The sequence below is a fragment of the Telopea speciosissima genome, chromosome 11 (genome assembly GCF_018873765.1).
Source record: "Telopea speciosissima isolate NSW1024214 ecotype Mountain lineage chromosome 11, Tspe_v1, whole genome shotgun sequence".
Lineage (NCBI taxonomy): Eukaryota > Viridiplantae > Streptophyta > Magnoliopsida > Proteales > Proteaceae > Telopea > Telopea speciosissima.
The window spans coordinates 5960457-5979159 of NC_057926.1; the positions used below are offsets into that span (position 1 = coordinate 5960457).

At 36.2% G+C, this 18703-nt stretch overlaps 2 protein-coding genes across 3 annotated transcripts in view; one reads left to right on the plus strand and one right to left on the minus strand.

Moving 5' to 3' along the window:
* Window positions 1-4867: 4867 nt before the first annotated feature.
* Window positions 4868-18703, minus strand: part of LOC122645768 (cyclin-dependent kinase F-4) — a 39173-nt gene continuing 25337 nt past the window's right edge. For both annotated transcript variants that reach the window (XM_043839126.1, XM_043839125.1), the window contains exon 17: window positions 4868-4888. The gene's annotated coding sequence lies outside the window, so the exon portion shown is untranslated. The remainder of the gene's footprint in view (window positions 4889-18703) is intronic.
* On the plus strand, window positions 15246-15910 carry LOC122644710. Its single transcript, XM_043838103.1, has one exon. It carries the CDS (start codon window positions 15281-15283, stop codon window positions 15908-15910), a length of 630 nt encoding a protein of 209 aa, XP_043694038.1. The 5' UTR covers window positions 15246-15280.

The following is an 18703-nucleotide window of genomic DNA, read 5'->3' on the forward strand; positions in this document are numbered from 1 at the left end:
CCATCGAGATAGTATCGCTGGTGGCCATAATACATCCAAGAAAATCAGTCAAAAGTTGGTGGTGTCATTGGTTCACTCTCGATTTCCCTCTGTTACCTCCCGTTGTCTCTATTTCTCTTTTTTGATCAATTGTTGGAATTTTTAATTATTAAGATTTAAAATATTATTTTGTTTTATAAAGGTGTGTTAGAGAGTTGAGTCCTTTCCTAATAGACACCTAAATAGCCAATGGGTGTGTCTATTGGAAGACTTGTTTGAATGGATAACAAACAAGCCTTGTGGGAAAAGACATGTTTTCGGGCATTTCTTTTGGAGACATCCTTTAGTAGTGTCTCTTCCTCTCCTATATAAAGAGAGAAGGTTTTGCCTATTTCTCTAACATTGTTTGAAACAAACTTAAATTTTTTTTCCCTCTCTATCGTAGTATGTAAGTATCAATGAATTAGTGAATATAACCTTCGGATACTGCCTAATTGTAATCACACTTAATTGGAGTATTGCCATTAGTGATTGGAGTTATTTTATCTTAGAGGTGAGAACACATGGTCAACCTGGTCTGCACATATTTGGGGCATTCAAATACCTTAAGGATAGTACATCAGTACGACTCAACTCAAGTACGTATTTGTTGATTCAAGTGATACAAAAGGATGATATTGGGGCTATCAATTTCTTCTCCAACTTCTACAAGGATATTTCAGTGGCATACAAACTGCCATACAAAACAGAAAAGTCTTATAGTTCTGCCCATCTTATTATTTTTCTAACAATCTTAAGATATTTGAACTAGTGTTCATACACTGTTATTCTCTGTGAGAATCGATGGTATTCCATATATGGCATCAGAGCGGGTACGTTGCCTTCTTGATCACTGTCGTTTTTCGATGGTTCTGTCTTTACCAGAGAAGATTATTTGATCATTTATATGATAATTGAATTATTGTGCTTGGTTGTTTAATGCTTTTTCGTTTTATTTTATATCTGGTAAATGGAATCCTTGTTGTAACCGTGTTCAAACAAAGCTATATCGGTTTTGTTTGCTGATTTATTTTTAATGATCGACTATGAATGTTGAGAATGCATGGTTTTTGATTAAATGAGATTCCATCACTCTTTTATGGTCTGAGATTTTCTTTATTCTCTGGTAATGGCACTGTGAATCTATGAATCGGTAAAACTGAGAACCATATTTATGTATGTTTTGAATGGTTTTTAGTTTAGTTCTTTTTCATTCTATAATTTGAGAATGAGATATTTTCTGGGAACCATGAACATCTGTAAACTAGACAATGGGATTTCCCCCTATTTTGAATCTGTTATTAACGGAGATTTTTCCAAAATGTTTTGGCAGTTGGATTTTTGTTGGAAGGTTGTCGGGCATATTTAGAATTTCACCGGTCTTCTTTTAAGCCTTTCAACTACTAATTTGTGGCAATTTTAGGGATTAAAGAAAAGGAATAAAATCATATTTTAAGGCAACATTGAGGTCGTTATATTAGTGACAATCATTCATCGGAATCATGGCGTAAGGTGGTCGCTTGTAGTGGCTGTCCACATTGGTTGAAAGTGGGTCAAGAACCCTCGCGAGTTCTGGTTTTGTTAGTTTGAATGTTTTGGAGAAGACGGGGTTAACCCCGTCATTTTCCTTTTCTTTTAAGGATTTTTAAGTTCTTTTAAAGAATCTGATTAGTAAGACTAAGATATGCCTTTTAAATGCACCATTGGAATGTGATGGTTTGGTTTTTAAAAGTACCTATTTGTTAAAACATTGGGAAGCAGTTTTTTGTACGGGACTGTGGCCTATGCCAGCACTCCCATGTGTCTATCTCTCTCCTCTTTAAAACAAGGGGGCAGAAGTGTCTTTTCACATGGGGAGAAGAGATATAGACTCATGGGAATACTGGCGTAGGCCACACTCCCGGACAGAGAACTTTTTCCCGGCCAAAATGTTTTGGTAGCTTTTGAAATAAAAATTTTTTATTTTTTTTTTTAGTTATGTCTATTGACCATTGATGGTTGTTGACGAAAAGATGTTAGGTTTTTGGCTAGATTAGGACTATCAATATCATATGTAACCTAGCACTTCTGATTTTATTCACAAGTTGAATTTAGCGGGCTGGAGTTGGTTACTTGGTGTGTTTTAACTTTATGGTATAGGGAACACTTTGCAGTCCCATTAATAGCCATTAATTGACTTAATAATCGGTTTATAACCCAATATGGATTAGAATCAGTGATTTTCAGTTCTTATTTTATTTATAGAAAAAATATGCAAGTGCTATCAATGTATTTTATCTTTGAGACATATTATTTTGGGGCATATCATGTTTTTGTGAGATTGTTATGTTTATCGACACCATGTGTCTCTTGATAATCTCAATTAAGTGTGTCATTTGAATAGTACGTATTCGTTGTGATTGAACACCATTGGGGTGTTAATCATTTAATTTAGACTTGTACTTAATGAATAATATTAGTCCAACCAGCTTAATTATGGGATAAGTATTCTATTTTAATATTTTTGGGACAAGTTGACCAAGTGACAAGATTACTATATGATGGCCATGTTTATAGGTGTTAATGTCCGATTGGATTGCATTAAATCAAAGTTGGTCAAACCAGGTGTCCATTAGAGACAAGTGACATTGTATAATACATATTGGTTGGATGTTTATTCTATCAGTATTTGTGCATGTAATTGTGTATATCTCTAAAAAATTCTGCAGAGAATTGAAAACATGGATTATTAGACCAGAATAAATCCATTAGTTACTATAATGAGAAATAAAAAGGATTTGGTTCAAATTAACTAAAGTTTGAATCACTCATTTCTCCAAACTATTATCAAATTTTATGCAATCAAGTATCATGTGTATCTTCACTTTATAGAAAAGACAATTGGATCTAGTCTTTATATCTAGTTTCTTTTTAGGCACTATATCTCTGTCCTTCTGTTGTGAAGCCTGGTTCGACTGCCCTTCCCCTTAAGTGGTAGCTAGATCATTTTCATATTTTCTATCTTCAACTTTTCCTCCTTTAATTCACAAATGGAAATAAATTCATCAATTGATAATTTTTGATAATGTGAAATATGGGATGACTTGAAGAGAGAAAACTCCTTAGGAAGATAGGAAAAAAAGAGCTTGTAAGAAGAAAATCACATTTGTCAACCCCAAAAGACTTCAGTTGAGTCTGAATGACTCTCATTTCTATCATTTGAGACTTCACACATTTTTCTATCATATTTTATGGAGCTAAGCCTTCCCATCAGGATCTTAGTATGGTTTGTTATTTCAGAATCTGTGTACCTTAATGCAAAGGGATTATTCTCTTTCCATCCAAAAGAGCTATCTCTTGTTAACATAGGGAGATTAGACTGGCCGTTTGCAATAATGTCACAAGATCTATTACAAATAAAGCATACTTAATTACAATTATAATAATACTATGGGTTAATTTTTAGTGACATATTCAAGGTCACTACAGCTTACCTGTGGGCTAGGGTTGTAAGTTGCAATGATATGTCCTATTTATATTGAAAAATAATAATATTTATTTTCAATGTTATTATGTCAATTTCAGCCTACCTGTGAGCATCAACTGCAACCAATTATAGTCTAAAGTCAAATGATAAGACTAAAATACATCTCATCAAACAAGCCTACCTGTGGGCATCAACTATCTTAATGGTTAAGCATTACTATCCTATCTCAACGTACTTACAGTAAAATGATCAATACCTATGGACATCATGTCCATTATATACAGAAGTTGCACATTCAAATATCTTTTCTTATTTATAAGATTGCCTAAAATATCTTTATGTGATTTAAATGATGGAATGTAGCATACTAATCCCCTTAATGGCAATTTTATAAATACAATAAAAATAATAATGTTATGAGTTTAATTAGATTTTATTCTCATCATAATATAAATAAAACACAATAGTATGTTCATCACATTATACAAATTAAAACACCAAAAATTGAATGTATAAGTCTTAATGCAACCAAACACACCCTAATGTCCCTAATTATGAGTATAATTTAGGAGTGTAAATTTGGCCCTGTCAACCCGAGTTTGCCTTGGCCCACCCTGAGTCCGAATAGGGTTTGGGCTGGATTTTTCAACCATGAGGGTGAGTTAGGGTTGAAATTTTCAAGCCCTGGGTCAGGGTAGAGTTATAGTACATGAACTAGCACTAGCACGAATGGTAGTGATTTCAATATAAATATTAGAGAAGGATGTCGGGTTGAGCCAGGGTTGAGGCCTTGGGCTAAGCCTAGCCCGATCCGGCCCTGTGTTAGGTTATGCTTTATAATTTATTATTTACATTTTGAAAAAAAAAATTAGTATCTAATTATCTATTGGTTTACCCAAAAAAAAAAAAAAAAAAATTTATCTATTGAACGAAAATATTTACAATTTTAAGATTGGGCTAAGTTTTTTAACCGAAAGAAAAGTCTAATAGTCAATTGAGTATGAAACAAACCAATACTCAATCACAAGTATCTCATTTTTTTAATGCATAGGACGACGTAAATGGCAAAAAAACAGGGCAAGTTACCAACCAAGCCCTAACAAAAATTAGGGTCAATCAGGGCCAGCCCAGTTCGACTAGGGTCAAACAGGGCCGAGTTGGACTGGGCTAGCCTGATAGGGTTGGGCCTTAGTCCGACCTAGCTGGGTTGGGCTTGGGTTGAGCTAAGAGGACTCAGAGTTGGGCTAGGGTTTTAAAACCCTAACCCGGTTTCACCCCTAGTATAATTTAATGTTTTCCTCTCTCTTAATGGAGCATCAAATTGTCCTCTAATAGGACCAAAATGTGTACTCCCATTGTTTCGAAGTACCCTCCAAAATCAGGGTAAAATGGTTCTAAAATAACCTAATAGGTTTAAATAAATTCAGAATTTTTTTTTTTGTCTTAACTACTTCTATCAGAAACAATTCCCAAAAATAATTAAACAAAAGTAATTTATAGAAACAGTTTATGTTAGAAACAATTTTCATAAACAGAAGCAACCAAATTTATTTCTATAAATTATTTATAACCTAAATTAAACCAAAACAAACCCAACCAAGCACAAATTGAACCGGGGTCAACTCAGTCAAAGATCAACAAAATCAGTCAACTCTGGGTCAGATTTTTTGAGTCAATATTTCAGCTCAAATTTCCGGTTGGCACACGTTAGCAAACTCTTTGTCGGCAGGCTACGTCGCATGTTAGCAAAATCCAAAATTTGAATCTAGGCATGGGAAATTATAGATTTGCCCCCTTTATGGTGTATTACAAAATGTAACGAACCTTTTATATGATGTTTCGTTATTTTGTAAATGTGAAATGAGGAATTTTCCTCCGCACACATAGGGACTGTAATGACCCTCCTTTTATCATTTGAAATTAATGTTTAACCCTCCAATTAGAGCTCAACACGTGGTAGGAGGTTATAATGACCCTGCGAAAGGACAAAAATGCCCTTAAACAAAGTCACAAAAGATATCCCACTATGGCATTTTTAAGTAATGTGATTTTTTTTTTGTGTAACGTTTTTACCCATGACGAGTGAAAACATGCCACCTATCAATGGTGGTTTTTATAACAACCTACCAAAAGACTATATGATCCTTAACAAATTTGGACATAACGGGCTCATGACCGAACCTCAAAGGCCTCGGCCATGGCCACTGCCCATGTAGGCGACGGCCATGGCAGCAGTCCTATGGCTCCGGTCGATAATCAGAATCTGGTTGTCGTCCAACATCGGTGACCAGTATATAATTATTTTATTCTATCTAACAAAAACTCAAGGAGAAAAAAATATTTCGCCCCTGTGTTCGCTTATTTCCGAGGCAGCGGCCCCTCACGACTTATCTGCTAACTACTTTTCGACCGGTTGTCGATAGTGGCCAGTGACCTCAACAAAGTTTTTTTATATATATATTTTAACTTAATGCGGGAAGAACCCGCTACCATTTCTCTATTGATCAGAAAAATGCCCAAAAGGGTAAAAGGTTGTAGCAGCAAATACCGTCGTTGTCGTGAGGCTGGTGGTCCTAAGCTAGCATCTAACGATTTTGGTGATCTATTTTGAAAACCCCAGAGCCCTGGTTCAATTGAGTTGTTTCAATAGTAGGAAATAAAAAATAAACTATGTATAGGTTGCGACCGCCATTACTGGTGTTTCGATTAAATAGCCAGTAAAAGCCGAAAAATATAGGATAACCAAGTATTCAAAGATGGTCAAGAGGCGAAAACCTCCTTGTTCTTTACCATTTGAAAGCAAAACTGAAAAGGTGGAGAATGCAGAACTTACCTCCATTGTTGGGACCAATTTTTGCCATCTCTATTCAATGTTTAGCTCCATCTAGTTTTTACTCAGTCTCTCAAGTCTCAACTCCGATGGTAAGGTGGAGTAATTCATTAGAGTAAAACTAGGGGCTTATACCCTTTAATAGCTCTTGGATAACTACCTCTTATCAAGGTAGTTAACCTTGAGTTATATACCCATTTACCATTACCTATATGCCAACGTGGTAGTAATTGGCCACATTAAATTTCAGTAATAGCAAACAATGAGCCACCTGCTCTAGTGGATCATAATTGAAATTCATGTTTCACATTTGCATTATAGTGTATAAATCCTTAGGGCTTCATCTAATTGCAAGCTAAAATGGAAACTTTTGAATTCCTTTGATTTAATAATTAACTCCAAATCATTCTAAATTTGGTTCTTAAAATTTATTGGGCAGATTACACCTGAAGAACCCAATGTTTTTGAAAAAGAATACTTGAAATACCGCAAATTTTAAAAGTGACATTTAGAGTATGTTGTGAACTGTTAGTGCCAATATCTTGGGCAAATAAGGCAAGTATAAAGTTTCATCCTTGTAAAACTAGGTTGTTTAAACCAACTAGATATCTTGTCATCCAAAAAATAGACAGAAAACATAGAAGTTTATTGAAGATCGCTCATGTATGATAGCCTGCGTTGATCTTGATGTATTTTAAATGTTTTAAAATAAAAATTTCAAAATAAATCCGATTTTGTTTTGGTTTTGTTGGTTATGTGGTTTAAATGACTTGAACCCAAGACCTAATTGAACAAGTATTGCAAAGATAGCTTTGAGCTTTAGTCTCATGTGGAAAGTGGGAGGAACTTTTGCTTGCTTATATGGGGAATAGAAGGGATGAGCTTCTTGAAGGAAACTCGTCATTCTCCCATGTGCCTAGGTTGGGTCTGGGGTGCTTTTCACACACATGCATGCTGAGCCGAACCGGTTGGTCATATTGTGGCGTGGCGTGACGTGGTGTGGTAAGGTGATGTGGTCAAGACCAAAAGATTTTTCTTTTGTTCTAGACCGGGCTATTTATGCTTGGGCTTTATTTATGGTGGCTTGGACTCGAGCCCATGTGCTATGTGTTTGTACATAAATGGACATGTCTCCTTTTAAGAGACGTGTCCATTTAAATAGGTGTGTTCTAAGTGCTTGATTTAGAATCTTCCAATCCTAACCGTTGAACCAAAGGGACGCACCCTTACCACCTTAAACCATGGGGCACCTTGTAGGTGTGCATTCTCCTCTATAAATAGAGGTAATATGGACAGCCAAAATATGCCTTTCGTGGTGGTCTCTCTCTCTCTCTCTCTCTCTCTCTCATACTCTTTTCTTCCCTTATTTTCAAAAGGTTTTTACCATTTGCATTGCATAGTGTTGGTCTAAAATACAACCCTGAAGTACTCGAAGGGGCGCATCAGACTTGTGCGAATTGGATTCAAGAAGCCATCAGCAGTTATATCTTGGAACTAGTGTTTGCATTACTACCCGGACGCACTAAAGGGGGCAAATATTATCTTTAGGACAGTGTCTATAGATACATCTCAACCACTGTTATCGTCTTGGATACATCACTTCTCCATTGTAGAAATACTAACAATAGATAAGTGCTCTTAGACGAATTCTCCCTTATTTATATTCTACAATCTAAAGACAATATTTGCCCCCTTTAGTGCGTCCGGGTAGTAATGCAAACACTAGTTCCAAGATATAACAGCTGATGGCTTCTTGAATCCAACTCGCACAAGACCTATTGAACAAGTACTGAAAGGATAGCTTTAAGCTTTAGTCCCACATAGAAAGTGGGAGGAAACTTTTGCTTGATTATATGTAGTTGTGGGGAATAGAGAGGTTGAGCTTCTTAAAGGAAACTCTCCATTCTCCCATTTGATCGGGTTGGGTCCGGGGTGTTTTTCACACATGCGCGAGCTCCAAGCCAATTGGTTGGGTCGAGTGGCATGGTGTGGTGAGGTGGTCAAGACCAAAAGATTTTATTTTTTTGGTTTTAGGCCGGGTTATTTATGTTTGGGCTTTATTTATGGTGGGCTTGGACTTGAGCCCATGTGCTATGTGTCTGTATGTAAATGGACATGTCTCCTTTAAGAGACATATCCATTTAAACAAGTGTGTTCCAAGTGCTTAGATTGGAATATTCCAATCCTAACCTAATGCAGGCTCGGACCAAGGTCACTTGGACCATCGAATAATTGTAAAAAGATCGGCTCGTATTCAATCTTAAAATCTCAATTCCAGCCCAATGCTAGACTCATAATACAAAACAAGCTCATGACCAATATTTCTTAGTCTTTATTATGCAATGTAAAAGTTTTCTCAACCATTGAAGCTCAATTGGAATCAACAACTGAGATATCGTAGGAGATTTAGGGTTTGATATGTGGAAAGCTTTATAGTGGAAGATGATATAGAATCCTCCTTGGTGATTGTTTGAACTCCCATAATGGAAGATGATGTGGCAGCCATTCTCTCAAATATTCTTTTGGTTCAAGCTCCTTCAACTACTTCTCCCAAGATTCTTCTTTGAAGATTACAAAGTTTCATTAGTCCAAGATAGTCTTCCTAAAAGACTACAAAGCAATAAACATCTTCTAAGGTCTTCTTTATTGGGACACCCACTTCAACCTTGGAGCTTGCATCAAGGCACATTGGAGCAGCCTTATGTCTTGGAACTTACTTTTATTTATTTATTTTCTAGAGTTCTCTTTTTCTTGGAATTAAGCATATAATCTTAACCCTTGAAAATCAATGGCTGAGATGTCGTAGTAGTTTTTAGGATTTTCTTTGTTTTCCTATAAAAGGACAACCTATTGTAATGGCAGTTATGAAGTGATATTTTATTGAATGTTGCTACAAGCACCTATCTTGAACCAAGATGTCTTCTTCCCCTTGAACCTAGAAGAGTTCATTCTTTAAAACCTTGAAGAGTTTCACTCCATTCTAAAAGAGTTGGAATTTTCTACTTCACTTGCATCCTAGAAGAGTTGCAAGACCTTGTTGGACTTGCAATCATCCTAGAAGAGTTGCATTACAGCCCCACATCTATCTATATTCATTTCTCTTTTGTTTTTGTTTTAATTTTATTTTCCAGAATTCGTTCACTAAATACATGAGAAATTTCAAGCATCTTATATTTATTTTTTGAAGGTGATTTCTTCATAAAAGTTGTAGATCATTATCTTATCTCGAATCTCCAGTTTGAATCGCCTCAGAAAGAGTTGTGAGCAAAAAGTTATACTTATTTTAATAAGGTCGCACAAAATTGAAATTTTCTGCACATCTTATGTTTGTGTTTTAACTTGTGCAACTCAGTCTCCCGATCTGGTTGTTCAAAGTAGCCTAGGTAAGGTTATGTCATAACCGTTGGACCAAAGGGACACACACCTACCATCTTAGGCCATGGGGCACCTTGTAGGGGTGCAACTCTATAAATAGAGGTGATATGGACAACCAAAGAATGACATTCGTGGTATTCTCTCTCTCTCTCTCTCTCTCTCTCTCTCTCACGCACACACACACACACACACACGGACCAAAGGGACACACACCTACCATCTTAGACTATGGGGCACCTTGTAGGGGTGCAACTCTATAAATAGAGGTGATATGGACAACCAAAGAATGACATTCATGGTTTCTCTCTCTCTCTCTCTCTCTCTCTCTCTCACACATGCACACACACACACACACACACACTCTTTCCTTCCCCTATTTTCAAAAGGTTTTTACCGTTTGCATTGCATAGTGTTGATCTGAAACGCAACCCCAAAGTGCTCAAAGGGCACATCAGACTTGTGCAAGTTGGATTCAGGAAGCCATCGGTTGTTATATCTTGGAGCTAGTATTTGCATTACTATCCGCAAGCACTAAAGAGAGCAAATATCCTTAGGATGGTGTCTACAGATACGTCTCAACCACTGTTATCATCTTGGATATATCACTTCTCCAATACAGAATTACTAACAACGTACGGATAAGTGCTCTTAAACAAGTTTTCCCTTATTCATATTCTACAGATCTAATGTCACGTTCAACTTGAAAATGACTCCAAGTCCAATCAATTAGATCAACTTATGCTAAAAGTTACTAAATTGAACAAAACCATTTCAAAATTGAGAATTGGAAAATAAGGGTCTGTATGGCAACGTTTCTAATCCAAAATAGTGTTTCTGACTTAGAAACAACTTTTTTGTGTTTTTGTGATTTTGGGGTAGTTATGTATCAACAAATGTTGTGTGGTAAAACTGGGAAATATTTGTTTTTGCCACTAAAAAAACAAGAAACATGTATGGATTGCATATTAAGAAGAGAATTTCTTCTATTTTGTGGTGGTGGTGATGGCAGTGAAGGTGGAGGTGGAGGTGGTGGCAGCAACAGTGGTGGTGGTGATTCGTGAATATCGAGTCTATACCGTGCCAAAACCATTTCTATTACATGGTTCATTTAAAAAAACAAAAACACAAAAACAGACCGGGCAGCACATACAGGATCTGTTTCATTTCTGCCCCCCAAAAACGATTTTTCAGAAGGTTACCATACTGACCCTGTTCAAATTTCCATTCCATTAACAAGGGGAAAACATTTCTGGAGGATGACGTCGAGGGGCAAAATTAAAAAGATGTTTAATTTGTGAACAAAATTAATTCACTAGGTATCCCAAGTATCATTTTTGAAACTTAAGGTAACTCAAATATCTTTTCCTTAAATATTGGATACCTCAAGTGTAATTTACCCAAACTTATTTTATCTTGTATCCAAATCTCTTAGAATTAAAAAGGAAATAAAGACTAGATTTGAAAAGTATATTTACGTCAAGGGGAAAAGAACACTACCTGGTCGTGTGGGTTGCGTGACTCCTATGCCTAGACATAGAAGTGCATGAAAGTGTCGTGCTACCCAATGGAAAGGTAGAAATCCAGGATGCTTGCGCTCGCCCTCTCATTGTGCAGGCTCTAGAGGCCCAGGTAGCAATCTCTTTCCCTTACGTCAAATAAGTAATTTACATATTCATGATTACAAGTGTCCTATTTTTTATAGGGGAGATGCCCTTTGTTAGGGAGCATGACTCCTACACGTACGCGAGACCAAATCAATGCCTCTCTTTTGGTTCAATCTATGAGGAACAAGTTAATCATTTTACGGAAAATAGAAGAAAGACAGACACAAAGGTGCAAACATGGAAACCATGCTCTTTCATCTTCTTTTTCTAAAACCAAAATTTCATCTTTTGTTTTTTTTTCTATCCTTTTACTTGCAATTTAGATGGAACCTGAAGTTATTAGAAAGCCTCAACAAGATGAAGAACTTTTACACCACCGGAAATGGATGTGCAACCAAACTATACACTTGCTAACACATACAAGTCTAGAATTGCTCATTTTTAACAATCAGAATTGTCAAATCATCCTTTTATACATATAGTAAAACAACATGGAACACCACGTATGGTCATGTATGTGCACGATCTGCATTAAATGCAGTTAGATTAACATAAATATCAATTCAAAATGACATAAAAACCCTTATACCTCTTATTTGATGAAGTTGATAGGAAAATCTCCGGAGTACGAATACCTTTTTTTTTTAAATGAAATCACCAATTGGTTGGGTTTATATAAAAATCTGAGTTTTTGGTTAGCCAAGTGGGCTGTGGTTGCGGTCGTGTTGCGTTGATGCATATGGTTTTTCCTTGTTCCTTCTCATGGTGGCTCACATGTGTATTAATATATTAAGTTACACTTCTATGTGCTTTACGTGCGATTCACGTGTCAAGACGACTTGGTATAACTAATATAAAATTGTCGTTTGTTTCCTCTTCTACTTATTTAAGTAGAAACTTCATGCAGAAGAAAAGGCCAGACCCTCTACCATACAATTGGGGGACCTTGTCCAGGGAAATATATTAATTATTTCCATTTTTTCAAGGAGTGAAACGGTCATTTCGTGCGGTCCTGGTCTGTTTTTAGGCACAGAAGTGATGTGCGATGTGCGACTGAATGGCGTTCTTTCTTCCATATAATAATAACCATCATTTTTTTAGATACATTTGTATTAAATGAATGGAAAAAGTCTCTTTGAGCCTAAGGTGTACGCTATGTCTTCTCACACATATTATAATAATAGTTTTAGAAAGAGTTCTTTGTATGAAAGCATGTACGAGGGCCAATGAGAGCACGCGCGAAGGCATCAACCAGGCTGTCATTACCACCTTTTCATGGGGGTCGATCGATCATTTCACCCCACTTTTATGTCTGGGCGCAAGCAGGGTGCACACTCCCCCACAAAAAACTTTCTTCCCGATAAATTTTAGGGAAAAAGAACTATGATCGAGAGTAGAGCGCATGCACCTTGACATATGGTGGGGTGAATTGACCACATTGTCCCCATGAAAATCCAAAATCTCGTCCATATTGATGCTCTAGCATGTGACCCATTGACCCCACACTGACGTAGGACCACGCTTTCCAATAAAAAATTCTTCCCCTATTTTTTAAAAGATGAGAAATGTCAGAATATCAAATATTAGGAGTGATTTCTTAAATGAAATATTAGTTATTTCCTTGCTAATCCAATATTCCAAAGGCATATAAATATGATATCCAAAATCATTCTGTAGGTTTACCTAAAAAAATAAATAAATCATTCTATAGATTCTATAAAAAAAAATTTATTATTTTATTAAATGAATAAATATTTATACTATACATAAAATATACATTGGGCGTGAATTCTTAGACGAGCATGCCTAGAAAGTCATCCCTTGAAAATGACCATATCTGCCATGTTAGTGGTATTAACTTTAAAGCGGCGTTTAGTGTGCATTCGTAGTATACATTCTAGGTTTATATTGCATTCTAAAAAATCATACCAAATGCAGTCTTATTCTTTTTTCACCCATGATCTTAATATCTGGCCCTACAATTTAACATATATTTTCCATCTTATTTTCTCTTTTGGTTTTTATAGAAAGGAATTTCATTGAAAAGAAGAGTCAAAAGAAGCAGTGACATCTGGGTTATATAACTGCAGAAGCCACAGAGAGGATAAAGGCCAAATAGTCGGTGACTCATCCGAAAGGGCTTTCCTGGCCAAAGAATCTGCTACAGAATTAGCAAACCTAGGAGCAAAGGAAAAACAACAGAAAATAAAGGATTTTTGAAGATGTAAAATATCATGAACGATAGCCGCAACCTCAATATCCAGGCAAAAGGAGTTGATTTGGTTGATCAAAATAGTACAATCTGATTTCACCAAAATCCTAGAAAAACCTTTCTTTACCGCTTTCAATAAATCAGATCGAATAGCATAAGCTTCACCCACCAAAATAGAGTAACCTCAACATTTTTGTGAATCTCAAGCATCTCACCCTTAAAGATCTCAACTCTAAATCGTGCTTAAAGAGAATGAAAGTACTATATAGCTATGTGATAATTGTTGATTGGATATGTAGAGGACAATGTAGACTAACTATCTGTCAAGTTTAAAGATTAAAATCAATCAAATGGTTCATTATGTATTGAATTTTTTTTTTCCGATTTAACTAACAAAATCTTATTCTAGATTGAATCATTATATATTATGGCACATGGTGTAATGCCTTTAAGTTGAAACTTACCACGAACCATGGATAAGGTGAATAATATGACCACAGATTTTGACACACATGACAATTTTTAGACCGTTTAAAAGACTTTCCTAAACGAGCCATGTAGAAATATATCTCCTAATTTATATTTAGGAGAGGGTTTCCTGAAAGGCAACATGTTCCTTGTATTACTGCGTGGCCAATGGGAGCGTGCGAGAAAACTTCAATAGGGGTGAGATTTTTGCCTTTCATGGAGGTGGGGGCGGTTATTTTGTGCCCCTCTATATCTGGGCTAGGGGGTGTCAATTGGGCGGTTCGATTCGAGTGCTGTTTGGTTTTTCTGTTTTGGTGTGAGTTTCTGGGAAATCGAAACCGAACCAATAAGAACTTTTTGGTTTTAGCTCGTTTCGGTTCAGGTTGTACTCGGGTTCAGTTTGTTTTGTGCTATTGTTTTCAATTTGGTTCTATTAGGTTTGAAAACTGGGTATAGACTGGTTTTGGGTAGGAATTAGGTAGGACTTTTAGGGTTCAGTTCGGTTCGATACGAATTCGGTGATATCGATCAGGCCAATCGATGGCCCGTTGGTTTAACCACTGAGCCGAAACTGAATGATGGTCTAACTCGTAAACGAAGCCAAACTGACAAGTTAGCAGTTCGATTTGACACCATTAGTCTTGGTGATTGTTTTCAGAGTTCTTTTTTCCTTTATATTTTTTTTATAAATAAATAAATATATTAAATCACAAAGGAAGGGGGGAAAAATACAAGACAATGATGCCATCAAGAAGGACTAGGTCCTAGACAAACAAAGAGTAAAACAATAGAACAAAAATCCAACTTCTGCAACACCTCCACCTGTCACTTCAATTCCTCTAATCCCTCACAGTGAGCAAAATGACCACCTTACCCACTGCCCAAACACATGGCTCAAGATGGGGTAGGGTGGTCATTTCTTTCCTTTGAGGATTGAAAATGAAGCGACAAAGTGAAGGTGATAAAAATTCGAACAAAGCCTAAACTCCATCAATTAAGCTGGTCAGTAGTCTCAGTCAACTATCTCGGTTGCAGCAATTTTTTTCCCCCCTCTTTATATCGTTCCTCACGTTCTCATTAAAAATCTAACTGTTTTTTTCTTTTTTTTTTTCTTTTCTCCCTTCTCTATTATAAAACTACACGGGAAATACACGGAAGATTCAATTCTTCATATATATATAATCTATACGCCTTTTGTTATTTCTCCGTAAGTCTCCTTCTCTCTCTCTCTCTCTCTCTCTCTCTCTCTCTCCCTCTCTCTTTCCTCTTCTTCTTCCACTCCTTAATTTCTTGATCTATTTGTTCTAATGGATTCCAGAGTTCCAAAGGAAGAAGGTGCAGCAACTCCACTAGCTCCAAGTTCAAAGAAAAAAAGCCCTTTACTAATTTGCCTATTTGTGTTCTTGGGTTCTCTTCTTTTTGTATTTCTTCTCCTTCTAATTCTTGGACTTACTGTTTTCAAAGCCAAAGATCCAACAACTACAGTTGATTCAGTTTCTGTGAAAAGTCTTCAATCCAAAATTGATCCTCCACCATCAACAAAAGCCTATTTAAATGTAACCCTTAAACTAGATATGTCAGTTTATAATCCAAACAAGGCAAGCTTCAAGTACAGTGACAGTATTGCTCTTATTGATTATAATGGTGGACTTGTTGGTGAAGCTGCAATTCCTGCAGGAACAATTCCTTCTGATGGTACAGCAGGGATGAACACAACAGTTACTTTGTTGGCTGATCGATTGCTTTCTGATTCCAAATTTTATTCTGATATGGTTTCTGATGCTCTGCCTCTTTTTGTTTCTACAAAAATTTCTGGTAAGGTAAAGGTTTTAATGATTAAGAAAAGTATAATCTCTAACACAGCTTGCAATATAACACTGAAGATTAGTAATGCAAGTGTGGTTAATCAAGAGTGCACATCCAAGATCAGTTTATGAAACTTCTTGTTGTGTCCTTTTTTGAAGGATTAATTGATTTTAAGAAGTGGGTTTTTATTTATTTTGTCATTTGATTTATAGTTTTATTTCCAGTTGTTATATTACCTTTTGGTGATTCTATTCTGTACATGGTTTTTGTATTAGGAAAAATATTGTTGAGATCTTTGTAATAAAGTGTTTTTATATTTTGTAATTATTGTGGCAATGTTTATTATGCTTTTTGGGGTGGGATAGAAACAATACCATTTTATTGAGATTAAGGTAGTGTTTGATATGCATTCTAAGTTGATTTCATATTCTCAAATGATAAAAATAGTTTGTTCGAGAATGCGAAATTGACCTAGAATGTATATCAAACACAGCCTTAAATGTGGTACACACAGGTGAAATAGTACATAATTCCTTAGATCATACTTCCGTATACATTATTGATAATATGTTACGATCACATTTATCTCATATCAATTTTATGAAAAATATAATATAGTTTGATAAATTTTTGAGTTCTCTCATCTTGTGAACTAGTTCATAATTTTGAATTCTCCCAAACTCGCATCACAATGTTAGTAAAACTATTTTCCTCCTTATTTGTCTTCTTATTGAAATGAAAATAAAAAATTTATATATTAACTATCAAACCTTGACTAGAGGGAACTCTAGAAGAAATAAATGGTGGAGACGTGGGCCTCTAACCAAAAGCCAAAGAATTAGAAAAAACTAGACGAATTAAATTATGAGCCTCACAATTGAGGCGGCCACCTAAACAAAACAGAATTAAAAGAAGATACAAGCTTATAGATAAGGTTGATATTTTAATATTTTATGCCCTATTGAAGGATGATGTATTGTAGTACATAACATAATAGGAATGGATGAATAAGGTTGACATTTTTCTTTCCTTATCCGTTTTCATGATTGGTCACATATCGGTCTCGGATCGGTAGATTCACCTAGATCGGACTGGTATCAATCAAGACCAATAATAATGGCAAATCTGTCAGATTCAGCCCAATTCAAGGTGATACCAAGACCGATCCCAAAAGTACGAACCATGCGAAGGGTTTTTTGAATGAACATATCAACGTTTCAAGAATCGGATACAGGCTAATCACGATTCTGACTGATCTAAAATAGTCAGATGGATCGGGTTAATGGGACCGATCTAGCCAATTCCATTGCTCACATATCAAAGTTTCAGTGAAAATAAAATTTTAAAATCTATTAAGAGATAAAAATAAATCTTTTGAAAAAAGAGAAAGTTTTCTTCTACCCGTAGAGGATGGTTCACCCACCATTCTAAAGTTCACAAAACCCAACAAAGTTATAATGTTTTCAAATAACCATTCGGATGCCCTCTCAGCTCCCATCTTCTCCCATTTTGCAGCGAATGAGATCTCATTCACCATGGGTGAAAGAAAACTCTGTCTTTTGAAAAATAATATTTTAGAACAAATTGATGGATCAAAATACCGGGCCACAGCCATATGGTCGAATTTGGCTTTGAAAATTAATAGATGGGCAATTCAACCCAACAACAACAACCCAGTCTTATCCCAACTAAATGAGGTCGACTACATGAATCCTTTCAAAACCAAAGTAGGAAAAACTGAGGTTCTCATAAAGGAAAAGTAAGATAAACTTAAAAGAAATTGGATAAGCTAAGTAAATAATGGAAAGTGCAAGATGTTAGTAAGAGGAAAGAAGATAGCCCAGTAATTCAGAAAAATCTCAGCTACATGGTGTCGATAACGTGAATCCTTGTCCTCCAATAGGCTCTATCTGAGGTCATACTCGGTACAAGGCCCAGACTATGCATGTCATTCTTCACAACCTCACCTATGGTTAGGCCTGCCCCTAGCTCTTTTAGCTCTCTCAATTGGCATCTGATCACTTCTCCTTATTGGGGCATCCACAGGCCTCTGTTGTACATGACCAAACCACCTCAAGTGACATTCTCGGAGCTTGTCATTGATCGGGGCAACTCTCATATCCGCTCTAATACGTTTGTTCCTCACTTTGTCCCTCCTAGTTTTGCTGCATATCCGACTTAACATTCTCATTTCTACAACACATAGCTTCGCTATATGGCACTTCTTAATTGTCCTACATTCCACCCCATACATCATAGCCGGACAGACAACAGCCCTATAGAAGTTTCTTTTAAGCTTTAAATGAATGTTTCGATCACATAGGGCTCCGGACGCCCCTCTCCACTTCATCCATCCTACTTTAATTCTTTGTGAAACATCATCTATGTCACATTTGTCTATGATAGACCCCAGATATCTGAAATAGTCACTTGACGTTATCTCTCGCTCCCCAATTTTCACCATGTCATCATCCATCACAGTGTGACTAAAGTTGCACATCACATACTCCATCTTTGATCTACTAATTTTAAAGCCTCTTGATTCCAAGGTCGATCTCCACAACTCTAGTTTAGTGTTAATCCCTGTTTTTGTCTCATTCACCAAAACGATATCATCGACGAAGAGCATACACCACGGTACCTCATCCTGGATGTTTTTTGTTAATTTATCCATGATAAACGCAAACAAATAAAGGCTTAGGACTGATCCTTGATGCAATCCAACCGTAATTGGGAATTTCTTGCCCTGGTCAACAGATCTCACACTAGTCACCGTAATTTCATACATATCTCTAATTACATCTATATGTATACTCGACACCCCTCTTTTCGCAAGAACATACCAGATTAAATCTCTAGATACTCTGTCATAAGTTTTTTCCAAGTCTATAAAAACCATATGGAGATTCTTCCTGCTAACTAAC